We start from the raw sequence: 16,935 nt of genomic DNA, 5'->3' as shown, positions 1-16,935 counted from the left end.
TCTTTCCCTCATGGAAACTCATTTTTTAAACTACTATATTGCTTATACCACCCACTACCCTTCCCAAAATGTAATCGCAACTTAAACTTGCAAATCTAGTTGGTCCATATCTCCAATAAATTTTATACATCATACAAAATGTAACAAACTCAGTAGTAACACATAAAACACAAATTACAAAGTTTGAAACTTGATAGGGGGCTTTGAAAACGTGGTGAATCATAGGTCCTTCTACTTCAGTGAGCATCAGAAATGCTTAAGCCTATTAAAACACTGATTCCTGGGCCTCACACCAGTTTCCCGTTCAGTGGATCTGGAGTGGGTTGGAGAATTTGCATTTTTAACATGTACCAGGTGATGATGATCTGCTGGCCTGGAGACCACACGTTAAGAACCACTGGGATATATTAAAGTCATAGATACATGAGAGACTTGTGGCATACAGGTACGCAGAACAAAGATAAAAGTTATTAAACACTAAAATGTGACAACAGAAAAGAATGAGAAAAAATGATGAGACAAGAAACTCTGATTTCATCAAAGCAGCAGGGAGGTATGCCAACACTGATCAATCAGAAGGGAGAGCAACTAGAGGCCTGGTGCAGGGTCCTAGAGCTCTTGGCTGGGCTGGAAGTGAGCCCTCCGCTTCTAGACAGGCAACAGGGCAGTCTGGGGTTTCAGAAGAGTGACTGGGACCCTTGGGCTGCTCGGGCAGTGCTCTTTACCATTCAGTACAGAATCAGTTGAACATTTTAATAAGCAGAATATCCGTCAGGGTGTGTTCCGGCTGAAAAGCAGCACTCCAAGACAGGATTGGGAGGAGCACAAAGGATGCCTGGGCACAGGGGGAGGTAGTGGGTAATGCTGGATATCAGAAAGCTGCCTGGGTGTAGTTTACTTTGAACTTGGGGGTTGTTCCTAAGGAATGAGTTATTAACAAGTCTTCGTTCTGTTTCCTAAAGGACTAAGAGATATAATGGGAAAAGCTCTAGCCTGCCCAGGATTTAAAGCAGTATAGAAATAAAAATAAATGTGTCTCAAGTGCCAGCCTAAAGGGAACCTAGGCTGGGCTCCAAGACTCCTGCATATCCAGTAGTTTTGTGTTGCTTGTACCATAACCTTACATACCTTTGTAAAACAAGCAAAAACCCAAATAAAGAAACAAAAACTTCACAACATGTCTTGCTTGATGTAATTTTGTAGAGGATTCACCACTAAGAATTGCAGCCACTTAGGAGAATAGTTCTCCACAGGTTATAGTGTAAAGCAGTCTTCTCAGACTTTAATAGGTGCACATATGGATCTCGTTAAAATGCAGATTGTGATTCAGGAGGTCTGAGGTGAGGCCTGACCTGCATTTCTAACAAGTTTTCAAGTGGTATGAATGGTGTTGGTTCATGAACCAGGCTTTGAGAAGCAAGGATAAAGCAGTGGTTTGCAACCTAAACTGCAGACAAGAAACACCTGGGGAGTTTTTACAACTCCTGAAGCCCAGACTTTACTCCAGATAAATTAAATCAGTACCCAGGCATCAGTATTTTTCAAAACGTCTGGGTGGTTCCTATTTTCAGCCAAGGTTGAGAACACCTGCTTTAAAGTGTAATGCTCCCCTATGAAACCCTGGAACAATTATCAAGGAAATACCATAGTCAAAGAGGAGAGCATCTAGTATTTTATCACCAATCCTAATCACCGTGTGAACAGTAAGAATATGAATACACATTTTTAGCTCACTGTTAATATCTGACTTATTACAATCCTTTTCTAATTTTGTTGAAAGTTATTTAACTATTACACAAGGTTTAATACATGTTAAAACTGTATTATACGCATGTAAATCAATGAAGTTAGAACACTCCCTCACATCATACACAAAAATAAAATGAAAATGGCTTAACTTAAATATGACATGACAACATAAAACTCCTAGAAGAGAACATAGGCAAAACATTTTCTGACATAAATCGTAGCAACGTTTTCTTAGGTCAGTCTTCCAAGGCAAAATAAATAAAGACAAAAGTAAGCAAATGGGACCTAATCAAATGTATAAGCTTTTGCACAGCAAAGGAAGCCATAAACAAAACGAAAAAACAACCTGCGGACTGGGAGAAAATATTTGCAAAGGATGCAACCGACAAGGGCTTAACTTCCAAAATATATAAACAGCTCATGGAACTTAGTAACAAAAAAAAACAAACTATCAAAAAATGGGCAGAAGATCTAAACAAGACATTTATCCAAAAAAGACATACATGGCCAACAGGCACATGAAAAGATGCTCAATATGGCTAATTATTAGAGAAATGCAAATCAAAACTACAATGAGGGACTTCCCTGGTGGTGCAGTAGTTAAGACTCTGTGCTCCAAATGCAGGGGGCCGGGGTTCAATCCCTGGTCAGGGAACTAGATCCCACATGCATGCCACACTAAGAGTATGCATGCCGCAACTAAGGAGCCCACGAGCCACCACTAAGACGCGGCGCAACCAAATGAATAAATAAATATTAAAAAAAAAAGTTGACTCGTGCCTTCATTTGGTCTGGTGTCAGATGGTTATGTGCTAAATAAATACCGTGTGAGAAGTATCCTGAGAAAAGAAATACCTTTCTTTGTTTGAAGGCTGATAATGAGACCTCACTTACTTACTTGGCTGTACTCTCACGCTTCTGGCCATAGGTTGGATCAGTCAAAAACCGAGTTTCTTGTTTACATCCAAGCAAATCTCCAACTAGTGTAGTTGATGGAACAAATATTCATAGTCATGAGGGTACAGAAGCATCCCACTGATTCGATTTTAGGGTTAGGAAAGGCTTCAAGTTTAGGTAAAAAATGATAAAGCACTTATGCAGTCTTCTTTTTTGGGGTTTCCATAGAAAAGCAGATCTCAAAAACTGATGTTATTTTATTAGACTAAATGCGCGTGATTAAAATTAGATGATAAATACAAATAGCTGAAAACAGCGTTAAATACAGCTTTTATAACCTAAGTTTTACCATTTGATATAAGCATGGCTGCACTTCTGAATATTTTTGTGAGTTGGGCATCAGATGGCGCTCACCCTTACTAAAAGCCTGAGCAGTGACAGAATATTGACAGGCATTTCGAAATCCGGCCCTGACGCCAAGCAATTGTGCTTTTCGGTCAAGTCTCTTTTTAAGTTTCGGTTTCTTCATCTGTCAAGTGGGGGTGGGAACAGCAGATGGATTTCCAATCCCATAGCGTCTTTGATTCTTCGACTACAGCGGTGGCACAGACTGGCTGCTGCTACCGCTGGCTGAAATCGCCAGGAGATTTAGATAAGTCAGGGTGGGAAGGCGTGACAGAGGTAGACAGTGTGCGTTCCCGGCTGGAAGGCAGAAGACCGCTTTCGGTGTTTCAACCGCTCACATTACGTGGGCGGCGGGGCAGAAACTCCTTAACCGCGTGGTGCCTCCATTTCCCTGGGGTGTCCCAGCACAAGGTTACAGAATTCCAGCAAAATCGACTTTCAAGGATAAAAGCGCGGGTCCTACGAAGCATACTTATGCAAGCACGTTGGGAACGCGGGAGGACAGTACCAACTTAATTCTTTCTCAACTAAACGCCTGAAAACAACTTCCGCCCAGCGGGTCTCAGGTCTGGGAAGTGCTGCCCGGGAGGTCACGTGGGACCAAGCTGTTCTTTCGCTAGGACTCCGTCGTCACCTCATGTAGGTTGTTCCATCTAAGCCGGGGGTAAACCTTCTCTATTACAGGAACGAGAAAAGCCCAGCCGCGCCCTGTGTGGAAACCTGAGGGCAAATAAAAGAGTTTCCTGTGTCTAGGCAGTTTCTTCGCTTGGCCAGTACAGTCGCTTTGGGGAAGATCTTCCCTGTTTCCTCTCGATTCCTCTGTTCCCCCTTCCGTAGGATTCCAGTTGGTATCGCCGGCTCCCCGCCTCCGCACGCCGCCCTCACGTGACACCGGCGTGCTCCCGCGGGGGGAGCGGGGTCTGAGAGGCGGCGCCGCAGGGGACGGAGGGACTGGCGCGACGTTGGGCGTCCTAGCTTTTGCTCCAAGGCCAGCGAGGAGGACGCGATGTCGGGGCTCTTTCGCCCGCTGCTTTTGGCCGCTGCCTGCCTGGCCGCGCTTTGCGTGATAACCGCAGCTCAGAACACCACCCTGGCCCCGAACATGACTACACCTTCGGTTCTACCGACCACCACCACGACAGCGCCGGTGACGCCGCCGATCCTCCCGACGGTCACCACTCCAGCACCAGGTGGGCGCCGGCCCAACGGGCTTTCTGCTCTCGCTCCCCCGCCGGCCATCTCCCTGCCGGTGGTGCGCGCGGGGCCGGGGCGGGCCGCGGTCCGGCAACATGGCGGCCCGTCCGAGTCCGGCCGTGGACGGGCCGAGGTGGCCGCGGTTGGGGATCGCCCCGGGGGGAAGGGGCGGCTGAGCCTTGGGGCCGTTGGGCTGTTTCCGGCCCAACAGTGTCCTGCCCGCCCGGAAGTGTTGTTAAAAGTGCCTCGTAACCTCCATTCTCACTTCAGGCTCCGAAGAGGGGACGTGGCTTTCTTTCGTGGTGGCGGCGGTGAGGTTGAATATGGGGCGAGGCTACCGCCTCCAAAGTTGGCGATGAGACCGAACTACCTCTCTCTGGGGTTAGTCGTTTGTCCACCCAGGTCTTCTTTTCGAAGGGAGGCTTCTCCCGAAGTTGGCGAAAGAAGGAGACACTGCAAACTAATGCTCGCTGGTGTCTCAGCCCTAGGTCTGAAAAAATAAGTCGTTTGAGATTTAATTACCTCGGCTTTGCGGATAGGTATGGGATATATTTGAGGCTTGAGCATGTAATTAATTACAATTGTGCACTCCGTGCTGTGTGCAAAGGAGAAAAAGTACCCATTCGTGTACCCGGTGCTTCGCATGTATCTGTTAGTATTTTAGGCTAAACTAGAAGGTAAGTGGTGAAACCTAGGAGGTGGATGGAGATAAAGTAACTCCGCCAGAACCGTATGTTTAGTAGATTGTGAGGCTGAGATTGGAACCCAGGTTTGTCTTTCTTCTAAAACTAGATCAGGACCTTTTGTTAAGCTCTGCAGTCGATTTGGAGACTGGTTGAGGCATACACTGAATCTTACAGCAGAAATTGTCAATGCCGTGACAACACGCACGAGAGGAGGGAAGATAAATTTTAAATTAAGGTGAAGAACCTTAGATATTTAAAATTTGCAGTCTAGTGTGATTGGTTTTCCTAGTTAATATTGGGTAAGGAGTAACTGGCATATAGACCGAAGACTTGAAGTGTAAGAATTTTTACCTTTTTTTTTTTAGGCCGATCACGTTGTTTTACAATATCTTCTCTAGTTTTTGTATTTTGTAGGAGTTTAATGACATATATATTACACTTAATGTTATTTGTTAAATTTAGAAAGATGTAATGATAAAATTCAAACATCTTTTAATGAAGAAAGGAAATTGCAGTACAATACTGGAGATTCTAACCGCGCTATTTCTAAGGTGATAGAGCAGAATTTGTTTTCTGCTTATTTGGTAGTTTCCTCCTAGAATTTTTTTTTGGGGGGGGTTGGGGTGGGGTGTGTGTGTGTTTAAAGAGAGGCTTGGAAATATGTTAATTGCATTTGTGTAATTGAAATGAGTGCAAAGGAGATGATTTGTGTTTTATGTAAAGTGGTGGTTGGATAAACTGCAGCCTGAAAGGCAGCAAGTTTAGTTCATTGTAAATAACGTACACTGTGCTACCCAAATATTCATCATCAAGCACAGAAGATTTTAAACAACTAGCATTTTTCATGTGTATACAAACCTCAGAAGAACTTATTTCTACTTTGTGACTCCCTGCCATTCCCCAAAGGGTACGGTATATGTCCCAATCTCTGATAAATATTGAAATGCAATGTGTTTGTGCAGAACTATTTTTTAGGCACGGGGAAAGCAAATGAGATTGTTTTTTGGAGGCATCTAGCTTCTAGGAAAATGTATAGAGCCTAACTCTATAGTCCATTTGTTTGTCCAGACTTTGAATTGTAGTTAGCTGCCTTTGATGTCCTGTCTCAGAGCCGTTTGGCTTAAATTATTGACAAAGACCTTGCTAACTTGTTAAATTATGTGACTGTAGCCCCCTCCAGATGTGTTGTCTCTTATCCTCCCGTCATGGAAAACCCCGGAAAGAGTGGACCATTTATGAATTACCGATCTCAGATTTTTCAGGATAGGCATCATCAGAGCTTGGGTTCAACCTGTAATAAATCTTTATTACTATTAAAAATTCCAGTTCACATCTGATGTTTTGGGGCAGTGATTTCCTTGTGTATAGTGTTGGCCTCGCAACAGCCTTTTTTCCAGTATTTTTCTTTTTTAAAGAACACTCAAGAAACTGAGTGTCTGAAATAGTTGCTGTGCAAAAAGGGGTTGTTTAGATAGGTACCAAGAAATATTGAGCGTTCCCACTAGCTTGTGCTTTTCCCCCCCCTTTCTCTTGAGTTGACTTCTGGCTTCATAAGTTTTTTATAATGATAGGAATTTTTTAGTAAGCCACTTTATAGTGTTTTTTTTTCCTGTGTGTGGTTTTAAAAGAACACATAAGATCTACCCTCTTAATAGATTTTTAAGTGTACTGTACAGTATTAACTATAAGCACAGAAGATCTCCAGAATTTTTCATCTTGCTTGAAGCTTTATACTCATTGAACAGCAAACCTCCATTTCCCCTCTCCCAGCTCCTGGCAACCACCATTTTACTTTCTGCTTCAGACTTTGACCATTTTAGATACTTTATATAAGTGGAATCATGCAGTATTTGTTCTTCTGTGACTGGCTATTTTCACTTAGCATAATGTCCTCAAGGTTCATCCATATTGTAGTGTATAACAGGATTTCTTTTTTTTAATGGCTGAATAGTATTCCCTTGTATGTGTATAACACATTTATCCATTCATCTGTGGATGGGTTATACAGTTGTGCCATTTTCTTGAAATAGTAAGTCTGGTACTGTATGTAATACTTGCTGTTGTTTAAAAACGGTAACTAGTACAAACTTAAGATACCAATTAATTGATTTTATGTATTTTAACCCCCACTCCTACCCCCAGAAATCTGTGAAAGCCGCAACAGCTGTGTTTCCTGTTTTGATGCTAATGCTGCTAACACTACCTGCTTTTGGATAGAATGTAAAGGTAAGAAACTTTGGGATTGCTTTAATTTTGAGAGTTCAATATTGTTTTGTTCTAACATTTAAAAAATACTGCAAGGTATTCTTGAACACTTGAAACTTATGTAAAACATTTGGGATGGTGTGCATTACTTATTTTGCAAATCAAATACTTTTCCTTTCAACTTTAACCAATTGGTTAATACTCTCCCTAAAATCTTTTGTTGTCTCCCATGCTCCCCCCCTTTAATTTCTTAGACTTGATAATTAAGGCTAGATAGCTTTAAAAGGAAGAGAAATTTTAGACCTTTGTGGTTAGGTTAAGTGTACTAGTACACTGAAATTAGCTGTGAGAGAAAGCTGTGGGATTTTCCCCTGAAAACTGTTCCCCGGTAAAATGTTTGAGGCATTTATCTTCTGTAGATGTCCTACTAGATGAACTATAAAGAGACCTTATGAAGCATTGTTGGATACTTAGATATGGGAGAATGAGGTGGGAAAAGAGTGACTTTTTTTGTGCTTTTGTTAAGTTTTCAAGTTGTCTTTAATTTGATTGAGGGATAAAGAGCTAGATGGAGATAGTTTGAAATGCCAATAAGGTTTTTGTTAGAACCACCGGATAACAGCATAAATTATTCTGTTTTCTTAAGGTAAGATGGTTGCATTTTTTTCTTATCAGTAAAACAATTTCTCAGGTTTTTTGTTTTATATATAAAGAAAAACCCAAAGCTACATGTTAAGCTTTTTATTCTTCATTGAAAAATTGAAGGGTTCTGGAAATATGTCACTACATAACAAAGTTTAAAAGCCTCTATTAAAATTAAGGTATTAGCTTAAGTTTGAATTAACTTCTTTGTTTTATAAGGGTCACTTTTCTTTAGGTGATAAAATGGAATTTAAGAGTGTGCCCCTCCCCTCTTGTATGGCAGAGTTGGCAAGTTTTGGAGATTGAATGCCTGCCTTACTGTAGGATATGTTGGGGAAGGCTTTCCCTTGCTGGTGTTACTAGTCTTCCCATCCAGGAAAGTGGTTTTAGAAAATGTAGAAGACTAAAGCAGAGATCTGGAACAGAGATCCCACTGCTGCTATGGGACACCTCTCATGTTTACTAAGCCTTTATTAGTTTCTAAGGACTTCTCCCTACTGACTCAGCCCTCTTGTGGATTCTAGCACCCTTCCTGGTATAGTACCACAATTCTGATATATACGTTTCTGACTTACCTGTTAAGTATATTCATGTGGATTTTAAAAGGATGTTTGGAGAGATCCTGTGTAATATGTCTCCAACAAGGGGAAAAAGATAATAAAATATTTTGTTTATCTGTGGACTTCTAGAGAGTTTATACCTGAGTTCGATTTTTGGAAGCAACTCTGGAGCATAGTAACAAAGTCAAAGATAATGTGAATAATTGATGCTCTTCCCGTCCCCTTCCAATAACAGGTAAAAGCTACTGTTCAGATAATTCAACAGTTAGTGATTGCAAGGTGGTGAACAGCACCGAATTCTGTACTGGTAAGTATTCACATTGGCGTCTGGGAAAAGTGGCCACAAAGAGGTAAGGAAGATCATTGCCTCAGGAAGCCTTATTTCAATATTTGGTTTAAAACATTTCCATAATTCTAATCTCATTACAAACTTGGATCTGAATAGTATATTCATATTGATTGCTGAAAGGACAGTGTTTTGAAGTTTGATTTAGTCATTTGCTGGTACATATTGTGGAGTGCTGTAGGTACAGATATCTCCTCCTCTATGTTTTTTTTTTTTTAACTCTTGCAGATACTCACTGTATTTTACACCCTCTCTTTATTTGCATTTTACAGGCCTGGACAACCTTGTTCTGGCACTTTCTTGATTATGGTACTGGTGATTATCACAGTCTGGATCATAGTTTGTGCTATGATTAAATGAATCCTCTCTGTATTCCTCCATTTTCTGTACTTTGGTTTGGGGAACTTGATTATTTAACCTTTACTCTGCCCAAGAAATAGTTTTTAAAAATACCTAGATGAAAACTGATTTTTCTAACAAGATTATAAATTAATTGGAAAGTCAAACTCCTAATTTGGTGTGTAGATAATAAATAGAATAAAAGATTTTTCTGGAGTGTGTCAGTAACCTTGAAAGACTACCTGTAACTGTTTAATTTTGGTAGGGGTTTCCCCATTCCTCTAGCCTCCCCCCATCCCAACTTGAACTTTGTAACTGAAACTTTCATTAGTATGAGATCAGTTATACCCAATGTAGAGTCCATAATATGGTTTAGGTGATAAATGAACAAACAGTTTTAATATTTATTTTAATGTGTGTGTACCTGTGATTTTATGATAATATTGTTTAGAAGTAAGATTAAGTATAGAATTTTAAAATACATTGAAGAAAAACAATAAGTAATTCTACTCATTTGATGATGTATCAGTTAGAATTAGTTTCGGCTATCAAGGACATAAAACCCCAAATTAAAATGGTTTAATTGATAGATTAATTTGGCTCTCATGTAAAGGAAATCTGGGTTTCAGTGTAGCTAGAGGGCTAGAGAGGCATCTCTACAACCATTAGAGACCCAGGCTCCTTCTAGGTTTTTACTGTGTCATTCCTCAGAAATGGCTTTGACCTTATTCTCCAAGGTGAATGCTTATGTTCCAGCCATCAAAATGGTTTTCCTGCCAACAGGAAGAGGAAGGGAAAGTGAGAGACCCCTACCTTACAGATACTTCCTAGCAGTTGCACATGGCTACCTAGCTGCAGGGGAGGCTAAGAAATGTCTTTGCATGGGAGGGTGTCACTAAAAATTGGTGCTATTTCTAAAGAAGGGAAGGCCAGTATTGGGACAGAGCAACTGTCTATTCCATATGTGGCACTTAAATGAAAACATTGTGAAAGTGGTACTCAGATGACTGCAGGTTGGGAAATAGTGTTACAGATTGTGATATTTTAGACAGCTTTGACTTACATGTCTGTTTGTTTTTTTAAATAGTGCCCACTGCCATACCGTTGCCAACCAATTCTACAGGTAATACAAGATAATTGACTCTTTTCCCCCTCCTTTGAAGGTTTCTAAGCTTTTTTTGATGAATAACTTTAGTAATTAAATATCTAAAAATCAGTATGATTTTAAAAATGAGTAGACGTAGTCTTGGACTACAGTAATTACATTAACATGTACTATTTGTGACAGTGAAACATAACTATAGTGTTTCACGTTCATTGAATTTGAGCAGATTTGCCATAGCTTTGTACGTTGAGTCTGCAAACAGCTTTTTGTGCATTTTGTGGAACTCTAAGGAAATATAGAAGCCTAAAGGAAATTAATTCTCATCATCCATAGGTACGCCAAAAGGTTTTCAGTTCTTCCAGACTTTCTCTTTGTGTATCTAAATAAATATACTTATTAGGAAATTGGATGATATGCCCATGCAGGTTTGAATTGTTCTCCCTCTTAACTGCACACGTTGTTGTATGCACTTTACCCATCTACTCTTGGTTGGATAGTTAGGTCATCTTTCATTCTTCATACAGTGAATATCTTATAGGAAAGTATTTGCTGTCATCTCTGGTAGGATTGATTCAAACAGCATTCTGTGTCAGAGGATATGATTATCTTAAGACTCTTAATACTGATTGCTTTCCAGAAAGATGTGCTTTTCATTCCTATCAACAACTGGAAAGTTTTTTACCACATCTTCAACAGCATTAAATAATATCTCCTTGTAAAAATCTTTACCAATTTGATAGTAAGAGTAAATAATTAAAAAACATCTTCTCCAGGACAAGTACTAGGCTAGAAGATAGGAATATAGGAACACAAGTAAGATAGTATTTTGTCTATTGTAGGAACTATAAAGGTCGGGAAGCACAGTGTGTTGGGGGATTTGTAGGAACGTGTGTGTGTTGAGTAATATGTGGTGACAGCTTCCTGGAGATGTTGACTGAGTCTTGAAATTACACTGGTAAAATCCGAGGGGAACTTCCCAAGTGGAGCAGGCTGGTTAGGTCATGTGAAGGAGAGGTAAAAGCATATAATGAAGTCAGGGAATTGGCATTTGGAGTGTCCAGTACAAGGCGAGAACAAGTTAAGCTGGACAGTCAACAGGTCAAGAGCCAGATTGGGAAGTGCCATTGTATACTTTGCTGGTGGGTTTGAAGCATGATGAGATTTGCATTTTAATAAAATCACTTACTTTAACTATGTAGAGAGGTGATTGGAAAGAGGCAAGAGTGAACACAGATGAGATATGCTATTGTAGTAATTCTAGAGAACTAATAGCAGAGGAGTTGCAGATGTATGCAAACTGGCTTAGGAAGTAGAAAGGAAAGCACTTGATGATCAAGGTGATGGGAGAACTCTGCTACACAGCACAGATAAGTTAACCATTGTAGGCAGTGGTAGAGTCCACTGGAGCAGCCTTGAGAGAGAACAGGGCTTGAGGACCAAGCTCTTGGGAACAGTAATGTCTAAGAGGTGGGAAGAGGACTGGATAAGAAACTGAGTAGAGATGGGCAGAGAAGTAAGCCCAGAGACATGTGCCTAAGAAAACCTGTGTTTGTGTGTGTATGTGTTTTAAGTGTAGTTTTTCAGAGGAAAAAGTAGTCAAATGGTGTAAAAAGGCTAAGAACTAATTTTGAAAGACTTTGGCAGTGTTGAGCTAGCTTGTACCAGCTTCTGCTGGCACAGCTCATCCCCCCTGTACCTTCAGTGATACTATGTTGGCAGCTTGAATTAATGGCTACAATGGGAGTAGTCACTCCATGGAAATCTGCAAATTCTACAGAAAGTATTTTGGAGAGCAAACAGTGGTGTGCTGATAAAACCACCAGAAGTCATTGACAAGGAGGATGTGTTAAAAGTTGATGAAAGCAGAGATACTGAAAGAATATGGATTTCCAGAAGGTAGGATATGAACAGAGAGGGGCAGAGGAGGAAATAGTTTCCCCAAAACTATGGTGGGTTGCTTTTCATTTCTTCCTTACGAATCTTGATGTAGTTCTACTTGCTCCACACTGGGTTCTCCTGTGATCTCCTTGAGTGTCTTTTGTTTTCTCTCTTTGGTTCTGTGAAGTGGAAGTCAGTCAGAGCTTGCTTGCAGAAAATGCATCAATTGAGTGGTAATTAGTGGTTGAAGAGCAGCCTTTATATGGTCTCTTTCCATGTCAGCTGCTGAAGAGAGCAAGTGAGAAATAAAGGAACTGTTAAAGAAACGATGCAAGGAGAATCTGATTTATGTAGATAGGCTTTCAGTGAGGTTAATTATATAGTCTTCCACCAGTACAAATAATATGAGTATTATAAACATAAATAAAAATATTTATAGGTAACATAATATCTTACAGTAGAATGACTAAATTATATTAGAAATACAGTGGAAAATATATTAAGTAGATAACAAACTGTGTTAAGTAGTTCCAGTACAATTTTATTTTTTTGTTGTATACATGTCTAGAAAAATGGCCAGCAGGAAGTAACATGTTTCTCAGAATGATAGAATCACTTAAATGCTTCTACTGTATTTTCTAAATTTTCTATCACCAGTAGCAGCTTTTATAACCTATGAATTATTTTTTTAAATGAAAGGAACATAGGGTAGGTCAACAAGGTATTCCCTAAGTAGTGCCTGATTTTGAAATTTTTACCAGTGTAATACTTTGGTTAAAAGTAAAAATATGTAAATGTTTTGCCTATTTCAAAAAATGAATTATTTTTTAAAAGTGAGGGCAACTTTTACAAATACCCAAAAATTAAACCTCATAGCTCTGCCTTCATTGATTATGTAGTGGGCTTCTAGTGCTTCAGAGATTTAAACCAGTGCAGATTTCAAAATTAAAAAATATATATATATATATGTGTGTGTGTGTGTGTATATATATGTGTGTATATATATATATATATATATATATATAAATATATATATATAATTTACCATGTTCAGAGGGTGGTAGTGAGAAACAAATAGCAAATTTGCAAATTTTTCCCCTAATGTTGTCAGACAAAATTAGTATTTTAAGATTGAAAAGAATCTGATATATGTTTAATTTATGAAGTATATTTTTTGTTTCACAGAATGTATAAGCAACAAAAACTTTCAAGGGATTATGAGTCTTAAAATAACCATACCCTCTAATCTAGGAATTCTGTATAAGAATCAGTCCTATCAGAGATGAGATCAAATATTACCCTGTAAGATGTTCATAGCATGCAGAAATGAAAGGTGACCTAAATGTCCAGCCAAGAGCTGGACCGCGGTGCTTACAGTTAGAAAGGGGTACAAATAAATGTGTGTGAACATATCATAGCGTTTACTAATATCTATTAGTAGTATCGATACTATCAGAAGTCTCAATATAGTGCTTTAGTTCCTAAAATGTTTTTACATTCAAACTGATTCTTCCCATTAGTGCATTTCTTTAGAGACACTCATGCAGTATGGTAGAGAGAGCTTACCCTTGGGCTCTTAACATCATTTAGATGGGGAATTATGGCCTCAGGGCACCTGTTCTTTTAAATAAAATTTTTGGGAACACAGCCATGTCCATTCATTTGCTTGTTTTCTTTGACTGCTGGTGCATTACACAGTGCACAAAGTCTAAAATATTTACTGTCTGCCTCTTTAAGAAAAGTTTGCCAAGCCCTGGAAATGAAGAAGATAAGCAAATCTTGATACTTACATAGACTGAATTGTATTTGTTTCTTACCTGATTTATTAAAGTTAATAGTTTTTGTCTTGGAAGCAAGATTATTGGGAAAGAACTTGTAGTTCCCTCACCTAAATACTAATTCTTGCCCTTCTGTGTGTCTTTTTGCAACTTTATCCAGGTGTATACATAAATTTGTATACTTAGATATGTACATAGATGTTAACATAGATAGAAGTTTTTGATTGCTTAATGTTTTAAAATACACTTCAGAGCTAATATTTTGGATGCATAGATATGTTATTGAACCATTAACTGAGATTTGGCCTTTATTCTCTAAAAAATTTGAAAGCATGTTGAAGTGGTAGTAGTGTTTCTAAAAGATGCTAGATAATTGAGAAATTTAAATTTTTAATACATTTTGTTTACATTCCAGCTAAAACCACAACTCCGCCTTCCCCTTCTACAGCTTCCACCACAGCTACTACATCAGGTAATTGAGGTTTTTTTAAACTAACAGTGAGGTACGATGTGTGTGCTGTGTTGCCTTTTACTATTTCTGCTGTCACTGTCCAGTTTTATTCATGATTAGTTAAGAACTGAAAGTCATCTCTTGTATTTGGAGGACCAAGATAGTAGGCTGTTAAAGCAATAATGATAGGTTTGCTGAGAGTCCTCTTCTGGATTTTTAAAGTGTAATCACATTTGGCATGACATGTTAGAATTAAATGGTAATGGTTTTCCAAAACCCTTTTAGTACAACCTGTAGGTGAAATCTAATTTCTTATAACTTAAAAATTAAATACTGATTATTGTTAGGGATTCATTGTGTGCTGTATTAGACCATGGCAATTTGAGTGAAGGTAATATAGCCATCCTTTTTGCTGTGAAGGGTCTAAAAAGCCAAGATCACTACCAAATGTGCACCTCATTCATATTTCTTACCATTTCTTATATTCCTTTATAACCTTTGATAGTGTGTGTGAAAATTAACTTTTTATTAATTAATGATTTGACATGTTATTAACTAAATCATATTTAGGTTATGCCACAGGGCACTGTAGGTACACAGGTTAGGAACCCTTCCCTCCAGCCATATTTATAATACTGTTTTGATTCTCATGAATATTTTATGGTTTTTTTGATCCTTTTGGTTTCATTCTTGTGCTACCTTTCTCTAAATTGCAGCGAAGCCATTCTGTCTTCACAAGAAGAAATACAGAACAGTTGTAATTAATTTTAAAGCTGGCCAACTTATTCAGCCACAGGGACCAGTGTTTATTTGCTATTCCAGTTAAGAAAATAAACTTTATTTTAAATATAAAATTGTTGGGACTTCCCTGGTGGTCCAGTGGTTAAGAGTTCACACTTCCACTGCAGGGGACGTGGGTTGGATCCCTGGTCGGGGAACTAAGATCCTGTGTGCCGCGTGGCACAGCCAAAAATTTTAAAAAAAGAAATTGCTTTTTGTTAAAGTGGATGGTGCTCCACTTGAAACATTTTAGTCTCTGAAAAGGAATTTTTGTTTTGTTTCTTGTTGAAACATTTTACTGCCTGAAAAGGAATTTAACTTTTTGTGCTTTATTTCCTTTGGTAATACTTTTTCATTATAACATTTTCAGAGTAAAATTTAAATGTCTTTAATGGTGAGTTCTGCTTGTTAGAATTACAAATTGCAGATTTATAAGATTATAATTGTAGATTATTAAGATTACTTTTGTAATTTGAAAAACTAATCAAATATTTATTTACCTTATATATTTAGTAAAATGCAAAAGTTGTATAAATTTTAAACACAAATATTAATATTTACTCTAGCAATTAACTAAAATATGTAGTCTGAAGAAACCAGGTTTTAAAAGTGCTTGACATGTTCCCAGGGCATAATGTGCCAGGAGAGTCATTTTTGTCATTTTCATATTTGAAATTATATAGCAGCATTGACCATTTGATGTTGCTGGATAGAATGAAGAACGGGATTGATAAATGGTCGTCTTCCTCAATTAGGAAGCTGTAAAGACTTGACACAAGAGGAAATACTTTATAGAATTTAACACATGGCAAAAAAGAAGCTCAGGTGAGTCTTGAAATTATCATAGAGGATCATGAGACTTATTAAGTGTTGTTATTTCTTTCATTTAACAGGTACAACTAATACCACTTTAACTCCGACTTTACCACCTGCACGGAAGTCTACGTTTGATGCAGCCAGTTTTATTGGAGGAATTGTCCTTGTCTTGGGTGTGCAGGCTGTAATTTTCTTTCTCTATAAATTCTGCAAATCTAAAGAACGAAACTACCACACCCTGTAAACAGACCCGCTAAATTAACAAGGACTGGTGTGTAACTCACTGAAACCAAAATATTATCTTTCAAGATGTCCCACATGGAAGACGCTATTCTAGGATCTTTAATTTTTCAAAGGATGCATATAGGAGCATCGCCCCTGAAGAAAAATCAGTGAAATCTATTTGCTCAACGGGAATATGTAAAATATTCTGCATGAATCCTTGTGGCTGTCTTCTTTTATTTTAAATGGCTGCTGCTGTGGGATTATGTTCTCTCTTCTTGACATGCCAAATGTAACTCTGTAAGTGATGGAAAACATTGTCCTGCGCAGACAACCTCATGACTCTTTTGGCAATTTAAATGTAGTTATTTTAAAGCCTGAAAGCTGCATTTTTTCATCCTAACTCAGGATGTAGTTTAGTGACCAGAATTGAGAAGAATGTGCCAAATGAGCATCAGTCAGGTGGATTTGGGGCTATCGTTGCAAAAGTGGAATAAATTTATAAATTTAATATCCTTAGAGTAAAATTTTGTGCTTGATAAGTTATTTTTTCTACATTAGAAAAAAGATGCCACACAGGGAATTACATTCCAGATTTAAAGAAATGAATGGAAAGGATACAAAACATTAAAGTGTAGCAGGTTATTGTTCATACTTGTAAAGCACCTTATATCATTGAGAAAATAAAGAACAGTGCCTTAAAAGACAGACTGAAAGGTAGACTGTAACTTAAAATGTTGGTGATTTGTTCTTTCACATTAATGAAGGGAAAGGTTGGTCTGAGGATGTAACTGTTGATGTGAGCAGTAGTAAACCTGCTTTTAGATACCATACTGTTAGTATTTAATTGAAAACTTACCTACTTTATTTCAAGCCTGAGTA

At 38.5% G+C, this 16,935-nt stretch overlaps 1 protein-coding gene across 3 annotated transcripts; it reads left to right on the top strand.

Annotated features, from left to right (window-relative positions):
• Positions 1 to 3,950: 3,950 nt before the first annotated feature.
• CD164 (CD164 molecule) lies at positions 3,951 to 16,569 on the top strand. 3 transcript variants are annotated; one of them, XM_007447266.1, is made up of 6 exons: positions 3,951 to 4,241; positions 7,074 to 7,157; positions 8,574 to 8,645; positions 10,111 to 10,146; positions 14,200 to 14,256; positions 15,909 to 16,569. In XM_007447266.1, the coding sequence occupies exons 1-6, from the start codon at positions 4,058 to 4,060 to the stop codon at positions 16,073 to 16,075; spliced, it is 600 nt and encodes a 199-aa protein (XP_007447328.1). In that variant the 5' UTR covers positions 3,951 to 4,057; the 3' UTR covers positions 16,076 to 16,569. The 3 variants fall into 3 exon arrangements, with proteins under 3 accessions (XP_007447328.1, XP_007447329.1, XP_007447330.1); XM_007447267.1 differs by lacking the exon at positions 10,111 to 10,146 and having other exon boundaries at positions 4,058 to 4,241; positions 15,909 to 16,075; XM_007447268.1 differs by lacking the exon at positions 14,200 to 14,256 and having other exon boundaries at positions 4,058 to 4,241; positions 15,909 to 16,075.
• The last annotated feature ends 366 nt before the right edge of the window (positions 16,570 to 16,935 follow it).

The sequence above is a fragment of the Lipotes vexillifer genome, unplaced genomic scaffold (assembly GCF_000442215.2).
Source record: "Lipotes vexillifer unplaced genomic scaffold, Lipotes_vexillifer_v1.1 scaffold515, whole genome shotgun sequence".
NCBI lineage: Eukaryota > Metazoa > Chordata > Mammalia > Artiodactyla > Lipotidae > Lipotes > Lipotes vexillifer.
Note: the sequence above shows the minus strand (reverse complement) of the source record. Positions and strands in the feature narration are given on the sequence as shown.

Bases quoted from the DNA above. Each gene is read 5' to 3' on its own strand.
- CD164 (XM_007447266.1), top strand. From the start codon at position 4,058: ATGTCGGGGCTCTTTCGCCCGCTGCTTTTGGCCGCTGCCTGCCTGGCC. The intron at 4,242-7,073 runs GTGGGCGCCGGC...TCCTACCCCCAG, and splicing joins GGTCACCACTCCAGCACCAG to AAATCTGTGAAAGCCGCAAC. The intron at 8,646-10,110 runs GTAAGTATTCAC...TTTTTTAAATAG, and splicing joins CAGCACCGAATTCTGTACTG to TGCCCACTGCCATACCGTTG.